At 39.5% G+C, this 24706-nt stretch overlaps 1 protein-coding gene across 1 annotated transcript in view; it reads right to left on the reverse strand.

The window, feature by feature from the left end:
* Positions 1–623: 623 nt before the first annotated feature.
* RASAL1 (RAS protein activator like 1) overlaps positions 624–24706 on the reverse strand; it is a 1855221-nt gene continuing 1831138 nt past the window's right edge. Inside the window, exon 21 of the mRNA XM_044068436.1 lies at positions 624–1328. Within this exon, the coding sequence (XP_043924371.1) occupies positions 1189–1328 (140 nt within the window). The 3' untranslated portion in view covers positions 624–1188. The remainder of the gene's footprint in view (positions 1329–24706) is intronic.

Below are 24706 nucleotides of genomic sequence, written 5' to 3' on the forward strand. Positions count from 1 at the left end.
AGCCACACGGGAATGATAAAGCATCATATGAGAAAAATATGTGTAGGAACAGTAATGTAACAATTAAAATCATGTGTTTAGGAAGAGAGGTGCAGCTATGGTTTGGGTCTGTGTGAACTGATTAAATGCCTTTTCAGAAGAAGTAATTCAAGGTATGATAAAATTAAATCGCACAGTAGTGCAGTGTATGAAACTGCCTCTGTAGCAGTAACAAAGTAGTGTACAAATACAGTCTATCCAGAAAAAGCAATGCTGATGACACTTGGCTTATGTGTGAAATGAGATGCACTGTGTGACATCCTCCTGAGGAAGAGGAGCGAGCGTGTCTGTGTGTGTGCACAACAAAACTAGTACAATATGAGATACCAGTCTTTTCAGCATAAAGTGATGCATTAATTGGTGCTACACTCTACTGGAACGATAAGCTGTAATGTGGGACACCAATAGCACTATTAACAGGCAAAGCAGGAGCTATACCAACACATTCTTTTATAGGAGGGCATTGTGTAGCAGCAATTCTTGATGCAGAAGAAAGATTTCCCTTTGGTCAGGACAGTCCAATACTGCTATCACAGTTTGTCCAGAATGAAAAAACTTGGAAAAAAGTGACACCTACAAGAAAGGCAAGACTAGGGAATGTCATTTAATGCAACTCCCTCTACCAAGTAATGCAGCAATCGTTAGTTACACTTGTAGAATTCATCTTTTCATTCTGTTTTATGATGTTTCATGTAGAAACTGTTCACAGCATCTGTACCTATTAACAGAAACAGCCCGACTGCAGGCATAAAGAATGTAGAGGTGTCCATCACTACTGCTTTCATCAGTCAATAACAACTGCCAAGTTTTGTTTGGCATTTGTGTAACATGTTGTTCTTAAAGTGTACTTTGTAGATGACTCCTTGAGCAACATACATGATGTACCATATCCTGGAAACACCTGCAAGCCATAAGCAGAGCACTTTTGCAGAGACATACACGACAAAAGTGCCAGTCACACAGAACACCAGCTGTTGCACAAAATCCAGTCTGCTGGAACACAGAAACAGGCCACAGACCATGGAAATCACTTTTAGCACTCGACCATGTGATTACATTTCAGATGGTGCTCCCCATAGGGATAACATACCCTTTACAGGGGGGCAAAAACAGCATGTGACTATCCTTCCCGCTTAGGAGATAGGTGTGTTAAGTAAATTGCATCTCATTGGCTGACTCTTCTTTCTCCCTGCGCTCAAATGCTTGATGTGCTCGCTCCAGATCTCGAATGACATCCAGTAACTGAGCAGCTGCAGCCATCCGACGTTCATGGAAAGATCGACTTTTTCCTGCAAAGAAAGAAAGAAAGAAAGAAAAATGAATGCATCAGTGACCTATGTCTTCTTTGTTTTAAGATGTATTTCAGTCCTTATGCATGTTGTACAATGTGAATGCTAGTAGGTACAATGCAGGTATAAAATACATAATTTGTTCTCATTATTTAATAATTCATATTATAGGACTATGTTCAAAACTAACTTCTACAATCCGGCACCTATATGGATATGCTATAGTTTATCAGAGACAATAATTTCAAGAAAAAAATGCAAAGCTGAATGTAACTTTTTGAAAGCCATTTTATGTGGGTTGCTTCATCCCTATACTTCCCATGTACAGAGTTTTGCCCGCTGCACCAGCTATATTATTGCTAACTAAGGGACGGCACTACTCAGGGTTATAAATGGGTATGACTAAAAGTTTGAAATTTCATTCCTGGAATTCTGTGTTTTGGAGTTCAGAACTTAGAATAAATGTGCAAAGCCTTTTCCTAGAATGGGAGGTATGAAGACTTTGCAGAAGCTGCACTATATTTCATGGGAGCAGGAACAAATGGGAACTTCATGCATATGGAACACCCTTAGATCAGATTGTTCTTTCATTTATTCATTTATTTACATCTATTTGAACTAGGGTAGAACATTGATCCATGAGAATGTATTTTAAATTCTGACCAAGGAAGAACAGAAAACTGCAAAACTCAGTACATAATGACAATGTGTATATATATATATATATATATATATATATATATATATATATATACACACACGTACAAATCCAACAAGATATTTATAATAGATAATGATAGCATAAACAAATTAAGACATTTATTTGGAAATTTTAGGTTAGCTGCAGGCATACCGTGGGAATTTAAAAGGTATAGCAGCATCTGAATGTATAATTTCTAGACTAGCAGCTAATTTATGGCGAGCTGCTGATAGTAAGAAATGCGTTCCTTCTTTTGAAGCTGCCAAACTGTACATTTGAGGAGGAAGAAGCACCAAAAACCCTGGTGGACAGCCTCACTTTGAGTGAGTACAGGAACATTTTAATGGAGGTTTACAGATTTTTGTGATGGGGGATTAAATATGTTGGATAACATTATGACTGATGGTAAGTAATAAGATAATGACAAATTTTGTACTGAAAATGGTACAAAGCTTTTCTCAGATTTGTGTGTGACTCTTCTTTTCTTCCTGTGCTCAGATGCAGTACCCAATAATAACTGGAAGCCCTGCAAAAGTCATTGTTTTATTTTTAGGAAAGTCATAAAACATAACCTACTTAGTAAAAAAGAAAGGAAAGGAAAGGAAAAGCCTACATTTGATTGGGATAGAGTTGAAGTTTAACAGGACTTCTGGAGCAGAATGATATTATTGGTATAATAAGAACAGATATACTGATCAGCTCTGTGGCTCAAACTGTGACTGTGACCCAGGGGCCTAAGCCTGAGTAGTAGGACCAGTCAAATGGGGAACATATCAGGTAGCTGGTAGTAGCGTTCCTTCCTCGGGAAGAAGATGTGGATTTTTGCTGCAGCTGGGATGCTCAGCAGTGGAAGACGAGGTATGAGGTTCCTCCAGATGTGAGTGACATGGCAATAAGTACCAATAAACCACAACTCATAAGGCAAACCAACGTACCCAACACACTAGTCATAGGTGACTCTATAGTCAGGCACACTGATGTCCCACTCACCAGGCTAAACAAGAAGAGTATTACTGTCAGCTGCCTGTTGGGTGCCAGGATCTGCCACATAACCCACGCACTCAGGTCACTCCACGACAAGTACAAATATGACTCTGTCATTGTCCATGTTGGTGTGAACGACCCGAGATGTACCTCCCTGAAATACATGAAAAGAGACATGGAAGAGCTCTATGATCCTGTAGCCCAGGCAGGTATGACCCTCGCCCTGAGTAGCATCCTGCCATCGGCCCAGAATGATGCCGCAGTACAAGGACAAAATGATTGACTTCAACAATTGGATAAGCTTCTGGTGTCATTCTAAGGGGATCCAGTATCTGTCTGCCTGGGATGACATGGTCGACAGACCACGATGCTTTGCCAGAGATGGCCTGCACCTTTCGTCCCTGGGATTCCAGATACTGGCTAAGGCTCTTGCTGCCCATATAGTGTCTTTTTTGGCAAGGTTCAAATGACAAATTCACCACCGTAACAGGAACAGACAAGCAAAAACTGAGGGTAATGCTACTCAATGCTAGAAGTCTAAATCTCAAAATCCACTCACTCGAGGCACTCCTTAAAATAGAGAACATCGATATCTGTGCAGTGACTGAGACCTGGTTAAAGGCTCTAGACAGCACCCCTGCATTACCAGGCTATAACTCATACCACACTTTTCGGCCATCTAACCTGGACCAGAGCACCAAAGGCAGAGGTGTGTCCATATTCATTAAGGATATCCACACCTCCAGGCTGGAGGCGCAGCATAATGCATCAAAGGTTAGTCAAGTGCAACGAACTCTGGGCAAAACTGCAGTCCAAATTGTAGCTTGCTACATATCCCCCACCATGCCCCAGGATTCCCACTCCTCTCTTCTTGATATACTGGAAAATATTAGGGTTCAACCAAACACCCTAATAATGGGCAATTTCAACTACCCCACCATTAACTGGGAAAACTACTTATGTACCAACTCCTTCGCTCAACGCTTTCTGGAATTCATAAATTCCAATGTCCTGGATCAACTTATCCACACTCCCACCAGGGGCAACAATATCCTAGACCTAGTCATTACCAACATGAGTGACCGGTGTTCCATACCTGAAGTCAACTCATCATTGGTCAGATCCGACCATAAGTTAATCACCCTAGATATCTGCATCCCGCCCCCACCCACCATTAAGGAAACCATGGTAAAAAAATTCTCCAAAGCTAACTTCATGCTTCTTAAGACAGAAGTGGTGAACTTCATGACACCCATGCAGATGGACAATACTGTTACAACTGCTGAATCCTACACAAATGCACTCTATAAGTACTTACACAAGTGCATGGATCGTGCTATCCCAAACAGAACCAAGACACTATCCTCCAGAAAAAGGAAGCCAATCTGGTGGTCCCCTGCCATAAACAAACTCTACAACAGAAGGAAGAAACTTTTGCAAAAGAGAGTAAAATCCCATGAGTGGAGGAGCTCCCTGGTCAGCCTCAGTAAGAAGCTGAGATCCCTTATAAGATCCCCCAAAGCTAGCTATGAAAACAAAATCACCACTGATTCTAAGGGCAACCATAAAGCATTCTATAGCTATGTCAAGAATCTCAATGACAACACCCAGATCTGCTCTGAGTTACAGCACAATGGCATGAAAATTACAGAACCAACAGATATTGCCAACATCCTGGCAGATAGGTTCAGTGCTAACTTTACCCCCCCCCTCACCCCCTAAATGGCCCATATCTATACAGGAAGAATGCAGAGTCCCTGTAATCACATCTATGCAGGTAAAAGCTGCACTCTCTAAAACCAAAAACACAGTATCCATGGGACTGGACAACATCCCAGGCTGCATTTTACACGAACTTCAGAATGAACTGGCTCCCCACCTAAGCACCATGTTCAATCATAGTCTCACATCAGGCTTTGTGCCCACTGAATGGCACACAGCAACATTTATTCCACTCCACAAAGGGGGAGCCACCACTGATCCTGGGAACTATCGCCCTATTAGCTTGATGAGCCTGGTCTGCAAGGCCATGGAATGTATCATCATGGAACTCATAAACAAGGACATTGGTAACCTCCAAACTCTGGACCCCACCCAGTTCGGGTTTGTGAAAGGCAGATCATGCCTTTTGAACCTGATCGACTTCTTTGAGGCAGTCACCAATGCCGTAGACAAGGGTAAGGTTGTTCACACAGCCTATCTTGACCTCGCCAAGGCTTTCAACACCATCCCCCATTCTGGAATTATAGCTAAACGCACTAAACTAGGTATAAATCCCTACTTCACAAGATGGGTTGACAACTGGCTCACTGACAGAACCCACACTGTAAAAGTTGCAGACTCCAAATCTGACTTCAAACCAGTGACAAGTGGAGTGCCACTGGGTTCAGTCCTGGGACCTCTCCTGTTTGGTATCTACTTCTCTGAATCACAGGTTAACACAGAAGGCCTCTGGCTAATGAAATTCACAGATGACTGCAAACTAGGAGCCATAGTCGAGTCCCCAAATGATGTGGACATCCAACAGAAGGGCCTCACCGAGACAGATGCCTGGTGTCAGAGGCATGGCTTCAAGCTCAATGCCAAAAAGTGCATTGTCATCCCCTTTGGTAAAAACTCTGTACCCATGAACTACTACATAAAAGGCAGTCTACTTAACACTGAATGTGTGATAAGAGACCTTGGGACCCAGGTGGACAGTAGTCTCTCCTTTGATAATCACATCACCACAGTAGTCAGGAAATGCTTCTATGTGGTACACCTCATCACAAAAGGGTTCTCATCCAGGAAGAAAGAGGTCATTGTTTGCCTCTACTCGGCACTCATTAGACCCATTACAGAGTACAACACCCCTTTTGGAATGTACCTCACAAGACATCTGCAGCAGCTGGAAAGGCCACAGAAGTACCTCACAAAGAGGATTACTGGCCTCAAACAGATGCCCTACATTGACCATCTCAAAAACTCCAGCTTTACTCTGTAGCATATTGCCTACTCTGAGGAGATCCCTGCCTAACATATAAAGCTATGCTAAACCCAGAGCTGTTGGACATGCTACACCTAAAGAAATCCCAATTCCTCTGAGCTACACACTCTAGGGACATAAACCTTGTCACCACAATAAACAGGACATGCTGGCGGGATAGATTCCTGTTCCAGAGACTTCATATACTCTGGAACAAGCTACCTATCTATGTCAAGCAAAGTTCTTCATTAGTACTCTTCAAGAAAAATCTTGATGAGTGGATGGGAAATAGGAAATACACCCTGGTGATCACTTCTGTGGCTCTGCTCGACAGGGGCATGCAAAATTAACTTTCTTGGGTGGAGTAAGCCAGGGAACCTTGCTGGCTAGGCTTACTAAGGCCCTTGGGCTGATAGCCTAGTACCTACCTATGAACCTGTGAATAATAGAAGGAGTGGGCATGTGCTTAGGCACTGCATGCCAGGGCATGTGGTTAGATATGCAAACTGAATCATTACATGCTTGCCCTCATAGAAGTAGTGCTGGTCTTGTCATCCATGTTCATATTCTTTTGTATTAAGTAAAAACATAATCTTCCCTTGACTGCGATATAATGATCCTTTCCCAGCTGCCACCAGCCCTGAAGGAATTAATTGGTTATTTTGGAGGAAGGATACTGATCTGTAGCAGTGATAAGGGTCATGCTCCCCAAAAGTTTAAAAATGTGGTATACAGGTACATAATATTCTCCATAAGATTAGTAAATAATGGCAAAGCTATGCACAGATACACTCTGTAGTACACACTAGATGCAGGCAGAAAGACACCCTAGCAACAGTACTGCCAGAGCAGCAGAGATATAAGTGAATAGCAGCTCACAGCACCATTCATTTCAGTGGTGCTGTGACTGCCTCAGTCAACAGCCAGCACTTCTGTGGTGGGGGAGAAGGTGTTACTGCAGAGGTGAAGTGAGCAAGAGCAGATTGCTTGTTTCATGAAAATTGAACAGAATTAGCACTTAGAATGGAGTGCAGAGGAAGGTACATGGGCCAAGCATAGCACACTGTGCTCCTTCCATTCTGTAGCACCTACAGTTGTAAAGGATGGCTGGTGTTAGGACATATAAGATATGAAAATTTAAGGGTGGATAACAAATATGCAATCTGGAATATAAAATTAGTGCTGGAGGAGTTACGGTATAATACAAGGACATGCAGTGTACCACACTTTCCCCTTATATCTACGCAGTGTGCTTAGAGCTGGTGAAAGGCACTGCATAAGCTCAGTTAATGTTCAACATCCTGTCACTTCCATACATATATTTCATGTTCTTTATACATTATATATATATATATCTTGAGTGAATGTTTGGTTTATTGCACGTGATGTCAGATGTAGAAAGTTCTGTTGGGTAAGGCAAGTGGTTTGCTTGTATTTGTAATACTGAAAATACTAAATTTCAAAACCTTTTGGCATCAGTGTGTGTGAGTATGTGTACAAGTGTTTGCTAGGTAGGGTAAGAGGACAATGGCAGGGTGAGTGGACAGATTTAATGCTGTGCAAGTGTGCTTTTATTTGCTGTGTAAATGTGAGAAGAAGATAAGGGTGTGTGCAAGTATTTGCAGGTTAGGGTTAGAATTCTGGCTAGGTGAGGGGATATATTTAGTGTTGTGCATGTATGTTGATGTAGTATGTGTCTGAGTGTCTTGATTAGTTGCAGTGTTCCAGAAAGGGTTTGTAAGATAAGGTGTAGGGTTAGGGATACCATGTATTAGTATGGGGTTGGGGGGATTTGGTCCATTTCCATATTGCACCTATTTTTTTCTGCCTGAAGCCTTACTGTTCTCCTGCCTGTTACATAGTCCAAAAATAGTAGGCTTTCACCATGCCTTGTTTGGAATTAGTCCATCTTGGCACAGGAAATACAAAAATGGTTTGCACTTTAGGGAGAAGACTTTCCCTAGTCACAGATAAAAAAATTACCACAGTGTCTCAATACGCTGCCAGATATATTGCTTTGGGTCTGAATACCATGTCCATGATTCTCTGGAACATCACTTGTCTCCATGGAGACCAGATGGTATGCCACCATAGTAGAACAAGACACCTAGTGTGTAAAATGCCATTTTCTCCTTTACTTCTTGGAATAGTGGAATTTGCCAACAGCCTTTAATGAGGACCAAAGTGGAAAGAAATCTAATTTTGCTTTACTTTCCCACTAGTTCATTTACTCAGGGCATAGGATAGGAGTCAATCTTTGGAGATGCTGATTTAGTTTTCTGAAGTTACTCCAAAATTATATCCATCATGCTTTGGGACTTAAACAATAGTCTTATTACACCCTCTATGAGATTCATTAATGACCCATATTTGAGCATTTTCAGTACCCCTTCCTTAACTGCTAGGCATTAGGTTACAGGTATCCAGTATGGTTTTAGATTTATCATTTAAATAGGCTCAGTTTCTATGTAGTGCTGGATTAAATCGGTCCTGCCATTCCATTTTGAAAATACATCACCATACCTCAGGAAAGATTCCTTAACCTCTTGTTGCTGAAACACTAATAGTGTCTAACCTCTCTTGAATTCAGGACATGTTGTGGGGGATCATCAACTTTATCAAGCATTTTATAGATACCTCACTTTCCTTCCAAGGCCTCAGAACATTTATGTGGTGCATATGTTTTGATTTCTTTTTTCCAGGTTGTCTGACTTGTTAACTTACTTTGTTTATCTTTTTCTTTGCATTCAAAAGGTCTTTGGTACATTTTGAGGAACATGTTCTAAGCAATGGACACCAAAACCAGTAGCTGTCCCCTGCCTTGAATGATCAAAGCCATTCAATACTATTATATGTTTGTATCATGTTTCCTGTGTCCTTTAAATATGTTATTTTAATGAATGCATTATTTTTCTTAACCTCTCCTGCAGGTTTTTAAAATGCTTTATAAAAAGATTTAAGTGGGAGATTTCCTGTCCCTAAGTTTTGTTCACTGTAGCTATCTATCCTCAGTGATGTCTGCTATATAGTATTTGAAATGGAGTGACTCTAGTTTAAGGTTGGGAGTACCTCCCTCATGGAAAAGAGGAGATATAGGAGCAATTGTTTCCAATTTATCCCATCCTCTTCAATAGATTTCCTTAACACAAACTTTAAGGTTTTATTACATTCTTCAAGTAATCCATATATTTATAGGTTCATAGGTTCATAGGTTCATACTAGGCTATCTGCCCTAGGGCATTTATAAGCCTAGCCAGAGTGTGTTTGGCTTTCGCCACCCATTTTAAATGAATTTTGCTATGCCCTTTTTCGAGGTTAGTATACTGTGCCTCTGTCTAACTGTGACACAGAAGTGATACCCGGGGTAAACCTGTGATCTCCCATCCACTCATCAAGATTCCTCTTGAAGAGTGTCAATGAGGGACTCTGCCTAACCTGGACTGGGATTTTATTCCAGAGTGAAGGGAGCCTCTGGGTTATGAATCTGTCCCTCCAGCATGTCCTATTTATTTCAGTGCTGAGGTTCAAGTCTCTCGAGCACGTAACTTGATGGGATTTGGATTTTCTGAGGTGCAGCATGTCCATTAATTCCAGGTTGGACATGGCTTTATACGTCAGGCACAGATCACCTCTGAGCAGGCGGTATGCCACTGAGTAGAGCTGGAGTTTCTTTAACCGGGCAGCATATGGAATCTGTTTGAGCCCTTTGATCCTCTTGGTGAGGTACTTTTGGGGTCTTTCCAGTTGCTGCAGGTGTCTGGTAAGGTACATCCCAAAAGGGGCATTGTACTCAATTATGGGCCTGATGAGGGATGAGTAAAGAGGCACAATGACCTCCCCTGATCTAGATGTGAATCCCTTCATGATTAGGTGGGCTATATAAAATGTTTTTCTAACCACTTTGGCCACGTGGTTGTCAAATGAGAGATTGCTATCAACTTGGGTCCCCAGGTCCCTAATTACTTCTTCCGTACTTAATGGATTACCACCTATGTGGTAATTTGTGGGCACTTTGTTTTTGCCAAAGGGGATGACTATACACTTTTTGGCGTTTAGCTTGAGGCCATGGCTCTGGCACCAGTTGTCTGTTTCTATGAGGCCCTTTTGTAAGATGCTTGTGTCGACTGGAGAGTTGATTATGGCGCCCAGTTTGCAGTCATCTGCGAACTTGGTCAGCCATAGTCCTTCCGTGTTGGCCTGTACCTCAGAGAAATATATACCGAACAAGAGAGGTCCCAGGACTGAGCCTTGTGGGATGCCACTTGTTACTGGTTTGGAGTCTGACATGGCTTCAGCAATTCTAACCATGTGGGTTCTGTCCTTGAGCCAGTTTGCAACCCATCTAGTGACATAGGGGTTTATATTTAAGCTGGTGAGCTTATCTATAATGCCCGAGTGGGGTATTGTATCGAAGGCTTTTGCGAGGTCCAGATAGGTTGTGTGGACCACCTTCCCCTCGTCAATGGCCTTGGTGACTGTTTCAAAGAAATCGACCAGGTTTAAGAGGCAGGATCTGCCCTTAACAAAGCCGTACTGGGTAGGATCCAGTGTCTGTAGGTCCCCAATATCTTTATTTATGAGGTCCATGATGATCCTTTCCATAGCTTTGCAGACCAAGCTAGTCAGGCTTATGGGGCGATAGTTTCCAGGATCTGTTGGGGAACCACCTTTGTGGAGAGGGACCACTGTTGCTGTACGCCACTCTTTGGGTACATATCCTGTATTAAGGCTGAGACTGAACAGTAGTTTTAGGTTTGGGTTTAGCTCTTCTTGGAGTTCATGTAGGACGCAGCCCAGGACACCGTCTGGTCCCATTGATGCTGTGTTTTTTGCTTTGGAGAGGGTGGATCTTACCTGAGCATCTGAGATGTCAGGGGAGCAGCACTCTGCTAGGATAGATATTTGCCCTTTTGGTGGGGAAGGGGGGGGGGGAGTTTGCACTGAACCTGTCAGCTAGGATGTTGGCAATGTCTGTGGGTTCAGTGTATTTTTTGTCATTTTGGAATAATTCTGAGCATATCTGGGAATTCCCACCCAGGTTCCTAACATAACTAAAGAAAGCCTTGTGATTATCCTTAGTGTCCTGTGCAATTTTTCTCTCAAAGCTGGCTTTAGACGATTTTATGAGTGCCCATAGTTTTTTGCTAATACTGATCAGAGATACCTTCCCTTTTTGGGATTTTGCTCTATCATGTAGTAGCTTCCTCCTTCTATTGTATAGTTTGTTTATGGCTGGGGTCCACCAGACAGGACGCCTGCCTTTGAAGGATTGGGTCTTGGTTTTATTTGGGATTGCATGATCCATGCATTCCTGAAGGTGTTCACAGAATGCGTTTATAAAGGATTCTGTGGTCTGGGCCGTATTTTCCATAAGCTCGGGGGCTTTGAAGGATTCCACCTCAGTTTTGAGGAGTGTGAAATTTTCTTTAGAGAAGTTTTTCACTGTGGTTTTCTGGGCAGGGGGTGGGGTCGGGATGTGAATATCCAGTGAGATTAGTTTATGGTCTGATCTTGCTAGTGAGGGATACACTTCTGGTCTGGAGCACAGAGTCCCCATGTTGGTGATGATCAGGTCCAGTATGTTTTCCCCTCTTGTGGGAGTGGTAACAAGTTGTTCCATTGCATTTGAGTTTATAAATTCTAGGAAACTTTGGGCTAGGCTGTTGGAGCTAGAGTAATGCTCCCAGTCTATGTTTGGGTAGTTGAAATCGCCCAATATAATTGTGTTTGGAGAGACCTTCATATTTTCCAGTGTTCTCAGGAAGGCCGAGTGGGGTTCCTGGGTTTGGGAGGGTGATCTGTAGCAGGCTATAAACTGGAAGGCAGTTTTACCCACTGTTAGTTGCACATGGATAGTCTCTGATGCTTCGTGCTGTGCCACCAACCTGGAGGTGTGGGTATCTTTGACGAATATTGATACTCCCCCTCCTTTTGTGGTTCGGTCCAAGTTTTGGGGCCGATAAGCATGGTATGAGGTATAAACCTAGTAGTGCTGGGGTGCTCTCGGGAGCCTTGAACCAGGTTTCTGTTACTGCACAGATATCGATGTTCTCCATGCTAAGGAGAGTTTCGAGTGTGCGGTATTTGCTAGCAGTGATTGGCTTAACAGTGTTTAAAATGTTTAGGTTTGTGATAGAATTTTATGTTTGATGAAGCGTAAGAGTGCTACGCGAAAGCGCTTACATGTTTTTTACTAAATAAATCATTTGGTTTTATGCCGTGTGTGTCCTTTGCCTGCTTGGATTTCTTGCATGTGTTGGTAATACTTGAATATGCAATAAAATTTCTCGACCTAGTACCTATATGAAGAGTTTATACCAAGTCTGCAAATAAAGAATTAATAGTAACTTTTCCCGCGTCGTATTTCAAAGAGAAATTCTTAAGCATAAGGTAGCCATTCCGGTATATGGAGATCTTTAGCTGTTTCACCTTAAAGAATTGGCAGAGTTCATGCATTACTGTAGACAGGGAATGGCTACCTTATCCTTAAGAATTTCTCTTTGAAATCCTACGCTGGAAAAGTTACTACTAATTCTTTATTTGCAGACTTGGTATAAACTCTTTATATAGGTACTAGGTCGAGAAATTTTATTGCATATTCAAGTATTACCAACACATGCAAGAAATCCAAGCAGGCAAAGGACACACACGGCATAAAACCAAATGATTTATTTAGTAAAAAACATGTAAGCGCTTTCGCGTAGCACTCTTACGCTTCATCAAACATAAAATTCTATCACAAACCTAAACATTTTAAACACTGTTAAGCCAATCACTGCTAGCAACACTTTTCCCTCCAATTAAGTAACTAACTAGTGGAAACCAAGTGATTTAAAGTAATATAACACTGTAGCAAAATACTTTTTTTAGTATGTTCCAACCACAACTTATATAATAGATTTCAGATATAATAAATAAGACATATATTACAGATATTTAAACAGTATAAACATAAACCATTTTATCATGCTGTTGCAAATATACTGATGTTTTGGAAAATGTAATGCAGAACTGCATCTACAAAAGTTGAAACAGTCCTGCAATCCACATAGTTAACTAAGTATACACCTTATATGAAGTTTACAATAAAAAACTTGAACTGCTACATGAGCATTCATCAATCTACTTAAATGTTCAAAACAAACACATAAACAAATAAAAAATATATGAAAAATAAATATAAACAAAACCAAACATCAAAGCTAAATGCTGCTAACATGAAAAATATGTGTGCATATAAAAAACATGATAAAACAGAAAATATATGCATAAATAAAGTATGAGAAATATGTGTATATATATATATATATATATATATATATATATATATATATAAAAAGACACACCTATAACTACTATGAAAAGATGTATATCTAACAGCCAAGGCAAAAAGAGTGTATTAAAAAGTGCAGGGGTGGGGTGGGGTTTAATAAATGTAACTAAGTCTTCTGTCCCTCGAGTGACAAAGCTTCATTCAAACCCATGCTCTTGTCAGCTTGTTACAAAACAATCCATTTTGCTCAATCTTTTTAAGTATGTTCCTATTATTCCCCAGCCTTATGGTGCTTGGCTAGATCTCTATGATGAAAAATACGAATCTATGAATGGTGCCTTCTTCAACAATATGTTTGGCAACAGCACTTCTGGTGTCTGCAGTGTTGCTGTAATATATATGTTCTCTAATCCTATCCCTCAACGGTCTAGTAGTCATGCCAACATAGAACTTAAAACATTGAACACATTGAGCTAAATATATAACAATAGCAGTTGAACAATCAGCATAATGCCTAAAAATATATTCTTTATTTGTATCAGGATGTATAAAAATGTTCTTATTGGCAATATACTTGCAAAAATGACAATGTCTACAACCAAATGTTTCTTGTCTCTTAGAAACAGTTTTGCTGGTTACCATGCCAGTTCTATGGCAAAGCCTACGTTTTAGTGATTTCAAATTTTTATAAGTAACTTTTGGATATGTCCCCACAACTTGCTCTATCCCACTATTTGTTGTTAGGACATGCCAATTCTTGCGTATAATATCCATAACTTTCTTATTGTCAGGAGGACGCGTCAGAAACATTCAAGTGGACAACTGAACATTCCTTCAATCAAGCAGTTTTGGAGCACAGTGAAGGACAATTAGTATACAATTTATCAGATGTTTCTTTGACTGATGTTCAATTATGAGTCCTTGACAAAGGACTTTCTTTTATACATATAGCTAGTAGTGTTTTTGATGATGTAATGGTAGATCCATCCTGAAATCCTTTCTTTATAAAACTCACATGCCTGCTTCTTTCTAAATGTGTCTCCTATAGCATTGGCATTTGCATTCTGCATTTCTTAATATAATTAAGTAAATGTACCTTTTTGTCTATACCTGTGAGGCCATTTACATTCCAAAATAATATTTTTAGTGTAGCCATTATGATAAGAAATTAATATTCCCACCTATTATATATGGCAGCTTTTTTAAATGTCTATTCCCAGCTTTTGTTTTACATGTATTGTTTACAATATTTTCAGACTGCCTAAAACTAACAGATTTGACACCCATAAAAACTTTGCCCTTGATAATGCCATCAATTATTTTAATGAAATCTTCCTGAACTGACTCAATAGCCTTGTTCCTCTCAGGACCAAAAGACTTAAAGCTACAATCTCCCCTTGGCTATCAAAGGAAACGAAACAAACCATGCATCTAAGAGAAAAAACATGGAAACAGTACCAAAAAATAAACTACCTAATGTCATTCTAGAAGTTAAGCAACTCCACAACACCATAAAAACATTAATAACTACAGACCACAAAACATATTACACCAAGCTTTGATCTGAACACACTACCAACCCTAGAAAATGTTACAATACTATCTCCTCCCTCCTTCATCCTGGCAGTAAGTACAACCCATGCCCTAACCCAAACTATACCGATCAAGAAACAGCCTCTCTGTTTAACACCTTCTTTGTAGACTGTATAGCCAAAATTACTGCCAGCGGCTCACACTATTCTCCACCTTCATCACCCCTCCCTCCACCTTTCCCTCTGACCCTACAGCTCATACCCCTATTTTCAGCCTCTCTCCTGTTTCCACAAACACAGTAAAAAAAACTCCTCCTCCAGCTAAAACCATGCTCCTCCACACCAGATAACTTATCTACATCCTTCCTCAAATTATCTGCTGACAGCATAGCCCTCCTTATCACTATTATAATAAATAGGTCCATCCAAGAATCATATGTCCCATCACTATAGAGACATGCTTTCATCATTCCACACCACAAAGAAGGTAAAAGCACCAACACTTCTAATTTCCGGCCTATAGCCATTCTTTCTCCACTCTCAAAAATCCTGGAGAAATGTATTCAATCACAAATGATGTAATATCTGACTCATAATGACCTCCTAATCCCCACACAGCATAGATTCTGTCTTGGCCATAGTACCATCACTGCCTTCCTCTCTTTCCTAGACTCCATCAACCATGCCCGTGACTCTGGCAAGATCATATCTACCCTGCTCCTAGACCTCTTCAAAGCCTTTGACACAAAATCCTACCCTATACTCCTATCTCAACTCTCCTCTCTTAATCTCTCCGCTTCCACCATAGCCCAGTTCACTAGTTACCTCTATGAAAGAGAACAAGCTGTCAAATGGAAACATTCCACCTCTTCCTTTCTACACAGCCCTACTGGTGTACCCCAAGGTTCTGTCCTCAGCCACTTATTTTTTAATATTTTCATCAAAAATTTTCACCCCTCTATTTCAGATACCATACTAATCCAGTATGCTGATGATTCAACAATCATCTGTTCAGCCAACACACTCTCCAACCTTCTCCAGAAAACTCAGTTAGCTTTCTCTAATACTGAAACCTGGATGCAAGGCAACCACATTGCCTTAAATCCTACCAAGACAAAATTAATGATCTTTTCCCTGTCTAAAAACTCCATTATAGACAAAACGTCCTTCAAAATAACAAGCCAAAATAACATCCCCATAGAAACTGTACCACATACTAAACTGCTCAATGTCATCATTGATGAAAATCTAAAATTTGATACCTATATCCAAACCAACAGCAAAAAAAACCACCAAAAATTAGGTCTCCTATAAAGGCATAACCACTACCTTATCCCCTCCACCAGATGAACCCTAGCCTTCACATGCCTTTTCCCATCTCTTATGTATGGTGCTCCTCTGTTCACTAATCTTCAGCTTAACTTACCAACCAAACTGGAAGCCTTCTACAGTAAAATCTGTAAATTCACCACTAACTCTAGAAACTCATCCCATCACTGTATTTCCCTCCACTCTCTGCAATGGCTTAAACTTCCTAACTATCTGAACTTTCTCATCTTACCACTGCCCATAAGCTCATATTCAAACCATCCAGATGTCCCTCTCTCTCCACCACCTTAACCCCCTCCTATATTCCAAATTGCTTACTTAGATCAGAAAATCACATTTTCTAAATGTCTACAGACCTCTATGACCCCCAGGTTACCTGCTGCTATCCTGATCCTTAGCTGAGCTCTGGAACTCACTTTCTTCCTCCCTTTGAAATACTCAAATCCACTCCAATTTCAAATCCCTCCTCCACTCCTACCTACTTTCAAATTGAGAATGCTCATGTTCTTCTCCTACATAAGTCCCTCAAACACCTTGCATCTAACCTTTTAACTGTTTTTCATTATATTACACAGTGCTAACCTACTCCTGCATCTGTTCTACACTTACTGCCTTTCTCTCTGCAACTCCTCTTTAAACCTACTCCAAACTCCATTAATAATAAACTTCTAGTAACCTCTTATTTTTCTTTAAATTCTACATTCTGTAAATGATTTTAAGACCATATAATTGTAAGATTTAATTTTGCAAATGATTTTAATATTGTATATATACTCTGTAAAAGATTTGCATGAATTTTCTTTCTGCTAATGACTTTAACATTGTATGATTACAATGATTTTTTTGTTTTTGTATATTTATCAATGACTGTGGAGCTTTCCTCCCCAGGCTTCCACTAAAAATGGGCTCTTCTAGGCCCAGTGGACTACCCCGGTCATCAAACTGAAATAAAATGAAATAAATAAAATAAACATACCCACTGATGTTTGTCAAGTTGATCTTTTATGCACTTGTTTCTTGTCATCTCCATTTGAATCTGTCAGATTTTACAGGACTTTTTGTTTTAGTGAAAAACCTCAAAAAAAAAACAAACCCCAGAGCACCTGATAACCTAGTAACTTAAAAGAAACACAGAAAACTATATACTTCTTCAAATAATGAAGTTCAACATTCCTGATAGGAACAATTGTCTCAAACTGACAGCTGCAACAGCAGGCATTAATTAACCTAAAATTAAAGTTATAGATGCTAAGACACATGCTGCAGGCTATGCTCCTACTTAGACAAATTGCTTTCTTTGTTTTAGCTTTATTCCCTTCCCAGATGTGAAAAACAACTTGTATGTTTACAGAAAAAAATAACTTTTACCCTTAACAAAAAGTGCACTAGCTATCTTTAAATAAATCTAAATTACCAGAAATGCTACTAACTCATTCACTTCCAGTAATTACAAATTGTATTTTTTATGAACTGCTTACCCTCGTACCTTTTAATTTTATGTTTCTCTCAGTAAACAATGTCCATACTTTTCAGTTTATTGCCCTCACCTTTAGTCAGCTTGTTTCCATGGAAACATAAGAACAAAAGGAAGAGCTGCCCTAAGATCCAGATTTCTCAATTGGCACTGAACATTTATTTTCTTAAAAAAACTATTACACTGTGGTCTCTCATTTTTAAAACCTACTTGCATTAATCTAAATCTTGTCATTAGATTAAGCCAAGGACATTAATCCAGACCTGTGCAAAAGAAAAAGAAAGCATTTAAATTCTATATATATTATAATTAATGCACTTTTACAACCTATCCCCATACGGCAACAGCCTAAGTTTACAAGCAACCTATTGACTTAAACATGCTTTTGTCCAGCCTTTCTTCTCTTTTTATATTGCAATGCCTACATTTCTTGAGAGAGAAAAGGCACCTGTTTACTTGAGTATCTTTATCACATACAATGATCACTGAAAATACTTTACTATATAACATGCAATTTGTATAATAAAATGTTTTATACAAAGAATGTTACGAAAACATGTTTTACTTAGAGTTAATTTTCTCCTTTTCTCCCTCTTTTTTCATTTTAGTGTCCTTCCAAACATTAATGACATGAAATGGGGCATATGCCTGTCAGTTTCCCAACAATTTTAACAAAGTAAACAAAATTCCAGTCTTTCTCAGCCATGTTTTCTTGTAAAGCAATATTTCACAAATGTGACTGATACTTTATAATCTCACATTTATTCACTCATTTCAATGTTGCTGGTCTCCTTCCTGTTCATCTCCATCTCCCAAACCCAGACTCCAGTTCAAATCCATTGTATTCCTTATTCTTCTAGTCAACTCCTGTGCTTTTTTGTCTCTCAAGCATTTTCCTTTGGAACACATCATAGGTTCAAAGGTTGGTACTAGGCCATCAGCCCTAGGGCCTATACAAGCCTAGCCATAACAATTCCCTTGTTATTTCTTCCCACAGTATTTACTTCCCTAGACCCCTGTCTAGCAGGGCGACTGATGTGATCCCCAAGGTGAACTTTCTATCTCCCATCCAATCATCAAGGTTCCTTTTGAAGAGGGACAAAGAGGCGCTCTGCCTGACATATATGGTCAGTCTATTTCAGAGTCTGGGTAGTCTCTGGGTCAAGAATCTATCCCTCCAGCATGTTTTGTTCATTGTGATGACAAGGTTTAGATCCCTGGAGCATGTCTCTCTGAGGGATTGGGATTTCTTTCCAACAGCTCTGGGTTTGACATGGCCTTGTATGTTAAGCAGAGATCGCCTCTGAGTAGACGATATGTGACAGAGTATAGATGGAGTTTTTTTAGATGGTCAGCATAGGGCATCTGCTTTAGGCCTATGATTCTTTTAGTGAGGTATTTCTGCAACCTTAAAAGAAATGGAATTTGCTTTTCATTCTTCTGATGGTAAGGATCATAGAGATACTTTCTTTTTGATAGCTCACCCCTTGTTGGACAAACTTTTGTTATGTCCAGCTTACCCCATTCTGCATCAAAAAATGACTTTGATCCTCCAGGAAAAATATTCTGAAGACAGCTGGATATAGCAGCTTGAATCTCACACCTGCCTCTTGACAATCCCTGATTTCTGGGATAACTTTGCTTCTCTTCTGCCTGGTGTACAGTGAATAATCATTTTCTACAAATGCTCTACTATATCCAGTGTTTAATATTTTGCCCTTCTGCTCCAGTAATGTCATGATCAACTCTTTCTGCTGGTGTGAATGCATCTTTACTAATACATGTCTTGGCTGTTTTCTCGTGGTCAGGTTTGGCCAATACACATGATATGCCCTTTTAATTAACAAATCCTGCTGTGGAATGCCAGTCTAGTTACTTATTTTGTGCATCATGAAATGAATGCAGTCTGTTTTTATCCATTTTTCTGGTAGAGCAGAAAATCTCAGGTTTGCTCCACATACTTTGTCGTCTAACTCTACCATTTTTTTTAAACATCCCTTCTTGAGCAGTCTCATGCTCAACCAATCTTTTCTTCATTTTGATCTCTATGTTTGGCAATTTTATCAGTTCATAATAGCTGTTTAAGGTTTCTTTCATTTATCCAGACTGTTGTTGTTTCAGTTGATATACTCTTTCAATGTTTCATTTATTTTAATCACTGTTGAACACATTTGACATATTTTTCCTCTAAATTACTGGAAGCTCTCTCTCATACCAAAGCTGGATCTTGAACTGCTTTTTGCTGAACAGCTGCAGGATTCTTCCCAGTCAATGTTTTCATATCACCTTTTCACGTTGATTTTCTTTAAGGCTCTCTAAGTTTCTTTTTTGCTGGCATCCAGGCAGTGTACCTACTAGCCAGTAACTAAATTTTACAAAACAGGCAGAATTACGTGCCCTTATCAAATATTTTCTTTCTTCACAATGGGATAGCTAAAATTAAGCTGTTGATCACTGGGCAGCCATCTTGGAAAGACTCCTGGTGACACTTCCTTGACTTCACAAGTGGACATATAATGCCCCTTGCTGTGCACTAATATGCTATTTGTAGTATAGAGAAGGGTATAAAATGTTTCTTAAAGCATGAGTTAGGCACTGTCTTTTGACATTCTCTGCAAGCTTCATAAATGTATATTTTCTTCATAATATGCAACTAACAAATTCCTGGCCTTTGCATTATCCACCACTAGATGATAACCCAGAAAGTGCCTATAGGACACCGTCATTAATAGTGTTGTAAAAGCAATGATAATTTGACTGATTAGGATACATTAATCATTTTCAATGTTTCACCACTACTAAAGGACCCATTTTATATATATATATATATATATATATATATATATATATGTACACATGTGTGTGTGTGTGTGTGTGTGTGTGTGTGTGTGTGTGTGTGGGGTGGGGGCAATGTATGTAGGGTTAGCCAAGGGATAGATCTCGTGTTTAGAACTGTGCTGGTGCATATTTATGTGTCTGAGTTTGTCTTGTGTAGTGGTAGTGCTAAAGAATGTTTTTGTTTATGTAAGGTATAGGGTTAAGGTTAGGGGCAGTGTTAGCACACAGTTCTAAGGTAGTACAGGGGGGACACTTGAAATCTAGACCACATACATACTGTGGTACTGAATTTACAGTGTTCAGTGCCATGACTAAGCTCATTAAATGTGAAAAATGACTTAATTTGAACAAAAAATACAAAAAGCTGCTTATGCTGATCAGCTGAAAAGATTTTCTCAATTTAGTTTTCTGTCTCTGACTTACAGCTCTAGGCAAGAGCAATTCAGCCTACTGTCAGTCAGAAAAGTCACACTTTAAACATTGACTGCTGGTAGGTATTACTGAGTTACATACTTAAGTTTCTACTGAACAGGACTCTAAGTAGCTTGTATAGATTTATGAATAGAATATCACGAGTGGTTTTCTAGTTCAGTTCTGAGATATTTTTATTTTCTTTATTAAGCGTTGGTTTATATTTTTATATATTATAGTACTATAATGAATCAAAATAAATTAGAAAACATCATTGCCAACTCCCAGGGAGTAACAGTCACAAACTGAAGGTATAAAAAATATAAATACTTTTATTCTGGAGTTAAGTGCTTTCATCTGTTACAAAGCTGTAACTTCATCAGAACTAATAACTATTAAAAAAAACAATATTTTATATCCCAATAAATCACATAACACTCAGTAATCATCACAATTATCATATGCAAATATGCAATGATAGATTAAAAAAAACAAAAATGTTAACCATTCCTTTTTAAAGAAATTCTGTTCACCTAACCAACAATCTATAAATTACATAAAATACTTTACAAGTTAGAAGACTGCAATTTCTGAATGCTGCTTAAAGAAATGGCATAATTTAACCCAGGATATTTTATGGCATTGCTTGGTGATCTGATGCTCTATGTGATTTAGTAGAGCAAAACAAAACTCCTAATGTCTTTCTGGTTCATAGGTTCATAGGTTCATCAGTTGGTACTAGGTTATCGGCCCTAGGGCCTATACAAGCCTAGCCATAACAATTCCCTGGCTATTTCTTCCCACAGTATTTACTTCCCTGGACATCTGTCTAGCAGGGTAACTGATGTGATCTCCAGGGTGAATTTCATATCATCCAATCATCAAGGTTCCTTTTGAAGAGGGCCAAAGAGGCACTCTGCTTGACATATATGGGCAGTCTATTCCAAAGTCTGGCGAGTCTCTGCGTCAGGAACCTATCCCTCTAGCATGTTTTGTTCATTGTGATGACAAGGTTTAGATCCCTGGAGTGTGCGTCTCTGAGGGATTGGGATTTCTTTAAGTGTAGCATATCCAACAGCTCTGGGTTTGACATGGCATTGTATGTTAAGCAGAGATCACCTCTGAGTAGAAGATATGCGACAGAGTATAGGTGGAGTTTTTTTAGACAGTCAACATAGGGCATCTGCTTTAGGCCTGTGATTCTTTTAGTGAGGTATTTTTGCAGCCTTTCCAGTTGTTGCAGATGTCTTGAGAGGTACATACCAAACGGGGCATTGTATTCTATAATGGGTCTAATGAGGGATGAGTACAGTGGGACAATGACCTCCTTTTTTCTGGATGAAAAGCACTTAGTGATGAGGTGTGCCACATAGAAGAATTTTCTGACTGTTGTGGCGATGTGGTTATCGACGGTGAGACCACTGTCCACCTGTGTCCCTATGTCTCTTATCACACTTTCGGTGTTTAGTGTACTGTCACTTATGTGGTAATTCACAGGTACATGTTTTTTTCCCAGAGGGGATAACTATACTCTGGCACCAAGCATCTGTTTCTGTAAGGCCCTTTTGTAGAATATCCACATCATTTGGGGATTCAATAATGGCTCCCAGTTTGCAGTCATCTACGAACTTTGCTAGCCATAGTCCCTTAGTGTTGGCCTGTACTTCAGAGAAGTAGATGCCAAACAAGAGCGGTCCCAGGACTGAATCCTAAGGTACTCCACTTGTCACTTGTCTGGAGCTAGATTTGGAGTTGGCTACTTTTACAGTGAGTCAGTAAGCCAGTTGGCAACCCATCGAGTGACATAGGGATTAATGCTCAGCTTAGTAAGTTTATCTATGATTCCAGAGTGCTCTGGAATTGTAGCAGACTACTTACTGCAGATGTAACAAGTGGCTCGCTACAGTTACAATTCCATACATGAAACACTTCAGACTGCACTTCAGCTATGGAAATAGAGCATCAACATTCCTTTAAGAATGCTGGTACTGCACTAGCATGCCATACTCATGGCGTGGTGTGGTACTGTACTACCATGTCATCAGCATGTGCCAATCACACCCCTTAACACGTTGAGCCCAGAGCAGCCACATTGTTCTCCGGCAATGTACTCCCTTGTTTACTGCCTGCATCTGGGGCAGACCTTTACCACCACCCTGACCTTGGTGTGCCACTATTTCCACATTGAAATGAATAAGAATTGTGGCCTGAGTTTTACTTTATTTTTGTTTTAACTTTTCTAGGTTTGGGTTTGGGGGATTAAGGTGGACTAGGATGTTTTGCTGCTGTGTAAGTAACTGTGTTTTTGCATAATGGTGACTGAACTTTAACTTTTAACAAGTTGTGTAGAAATTGAGTTTAGGTGAGTTTTGATGATGTAGCAAAGATATAAATAAACATATTTTAATGAGCAAGGTAGACAGAGAAGCATTGATAATTCACCAGCCGTGAAGATAATAAATCTACACGGTATACCTGATACGTGTTTTCTATCACACCCTTTTTTGGGGGTATACCAATAGGCTATAGTTGAGTGTACTTATGTGAGCCTGTGTGTATTGGAACGATTCTTTGTGAACTGCAGTAACACCAACAGACTTGGTAGCTATACTGCACTGGAAGTAAAGTGGCTTGTGAGTGATTAGTGGACCTGTGTAACTGCACTGAAATGCAGTTTCAGGGGACAGCTGTCCTGCCTTTGAGTTGTGTTAATGCTGTTATTCATGCTGCGTTACTCATGATGTTTCCTGTACTTCATCTTGTTGTCTGTTAATGTAGTGCTTCTGCAGCCATGCTACACTGTTGTCTTGGAATAGTGTGTGGTCATTTTCCATGCATTGCTCTGTACAGCATCCCTCTGCGGTACATACCATTCATGGATCCCGCATACACACCGGTGAGGCAATGGCAATGATTGTGTCAGAGCCTTTCCTGCTTCCCATTTCTTTAGAAATAAATATTTCAGTTTGAGTTAAAGATAATATGAGAATAAGGAGGACTGATAAGCATAAAAAATGTGATGTTTGCAAATGATATTACCCTTTTTGTTTAAAATATGCTCAGAAATGGCATTTTTACTCTAACTGTGTCAGAAAGCAAGATGTCATCATTTCAATTATTAGTCTTCTTTTTTCCCTTTTTTATATTGGGTTGGGGTGTCACATCAATATTAGTCAATGTAACCAAATTACCCACCGCCAATGGTTATACCGCCAACTGGCTGTACTAAAAGGGTAAATATTACAACTTAAACTGACACGACATTATATAAAAACTTGGTCCTAGTTTATAATTGTACATACTTTAAGATGAAAAGTGAAAAAAGCATTACAGAAAAGGTAGAGAAAAAGGCAGTAAAGAATAAACAAGTGATGTTGTGAAAACTAAAGATGTGACACAGTGTAATAACTTTTTTTGCCATATTTATCTCCACAGGGACTATTTTTTGTACTTTGACTAACAGAACAGAATCCAAACTAATGTGGCAAAGCTAGGTTTTCATGTAATATGAGGTTCATGTTGTAACCCTTTGAAAATAAACTTGATATGCTCCCATAAAATGAAATGGAGTTAGGGCAAGAAGACTACATTAGTTTTTAGGTTATTTCTCTGAAATATACAAGTTTCAGTGTAAGAAGACTCCAGCAGTAGATGAGATCCATTTGCAAATAATGAAGGCCCTAGGTGCTATTATGGTGTCACTGTTACATTGTTAACCCAACTTTTCAGTGTTGCATGGAAGACTGGGACAGTACCACTTGACTGGCAAACTGGGATAGTGGTCCACATTTTCAAAAAGGAAGACAGGAGAGTATGCACAATTTATAGAGGGTAGGAGTAAAAGACTTTGTAAAGTGGAGTGGAAAACAATG

This window comes from Protopterus annectens, chromosome 4.part0 (assembly GCF_019279795.1).
Source record: "Protopterus annectens isolate FY-2018-M chromosome 4.part0, PAN1.0, whole genome shotgun sequence".
NCBI classification, from domain to species: domain Eukaryota; kingdom Metazoa; phylum Chordata; order Ceratodontiformes; family Protopteridae; genus Protopterus; species Protopterus annectens.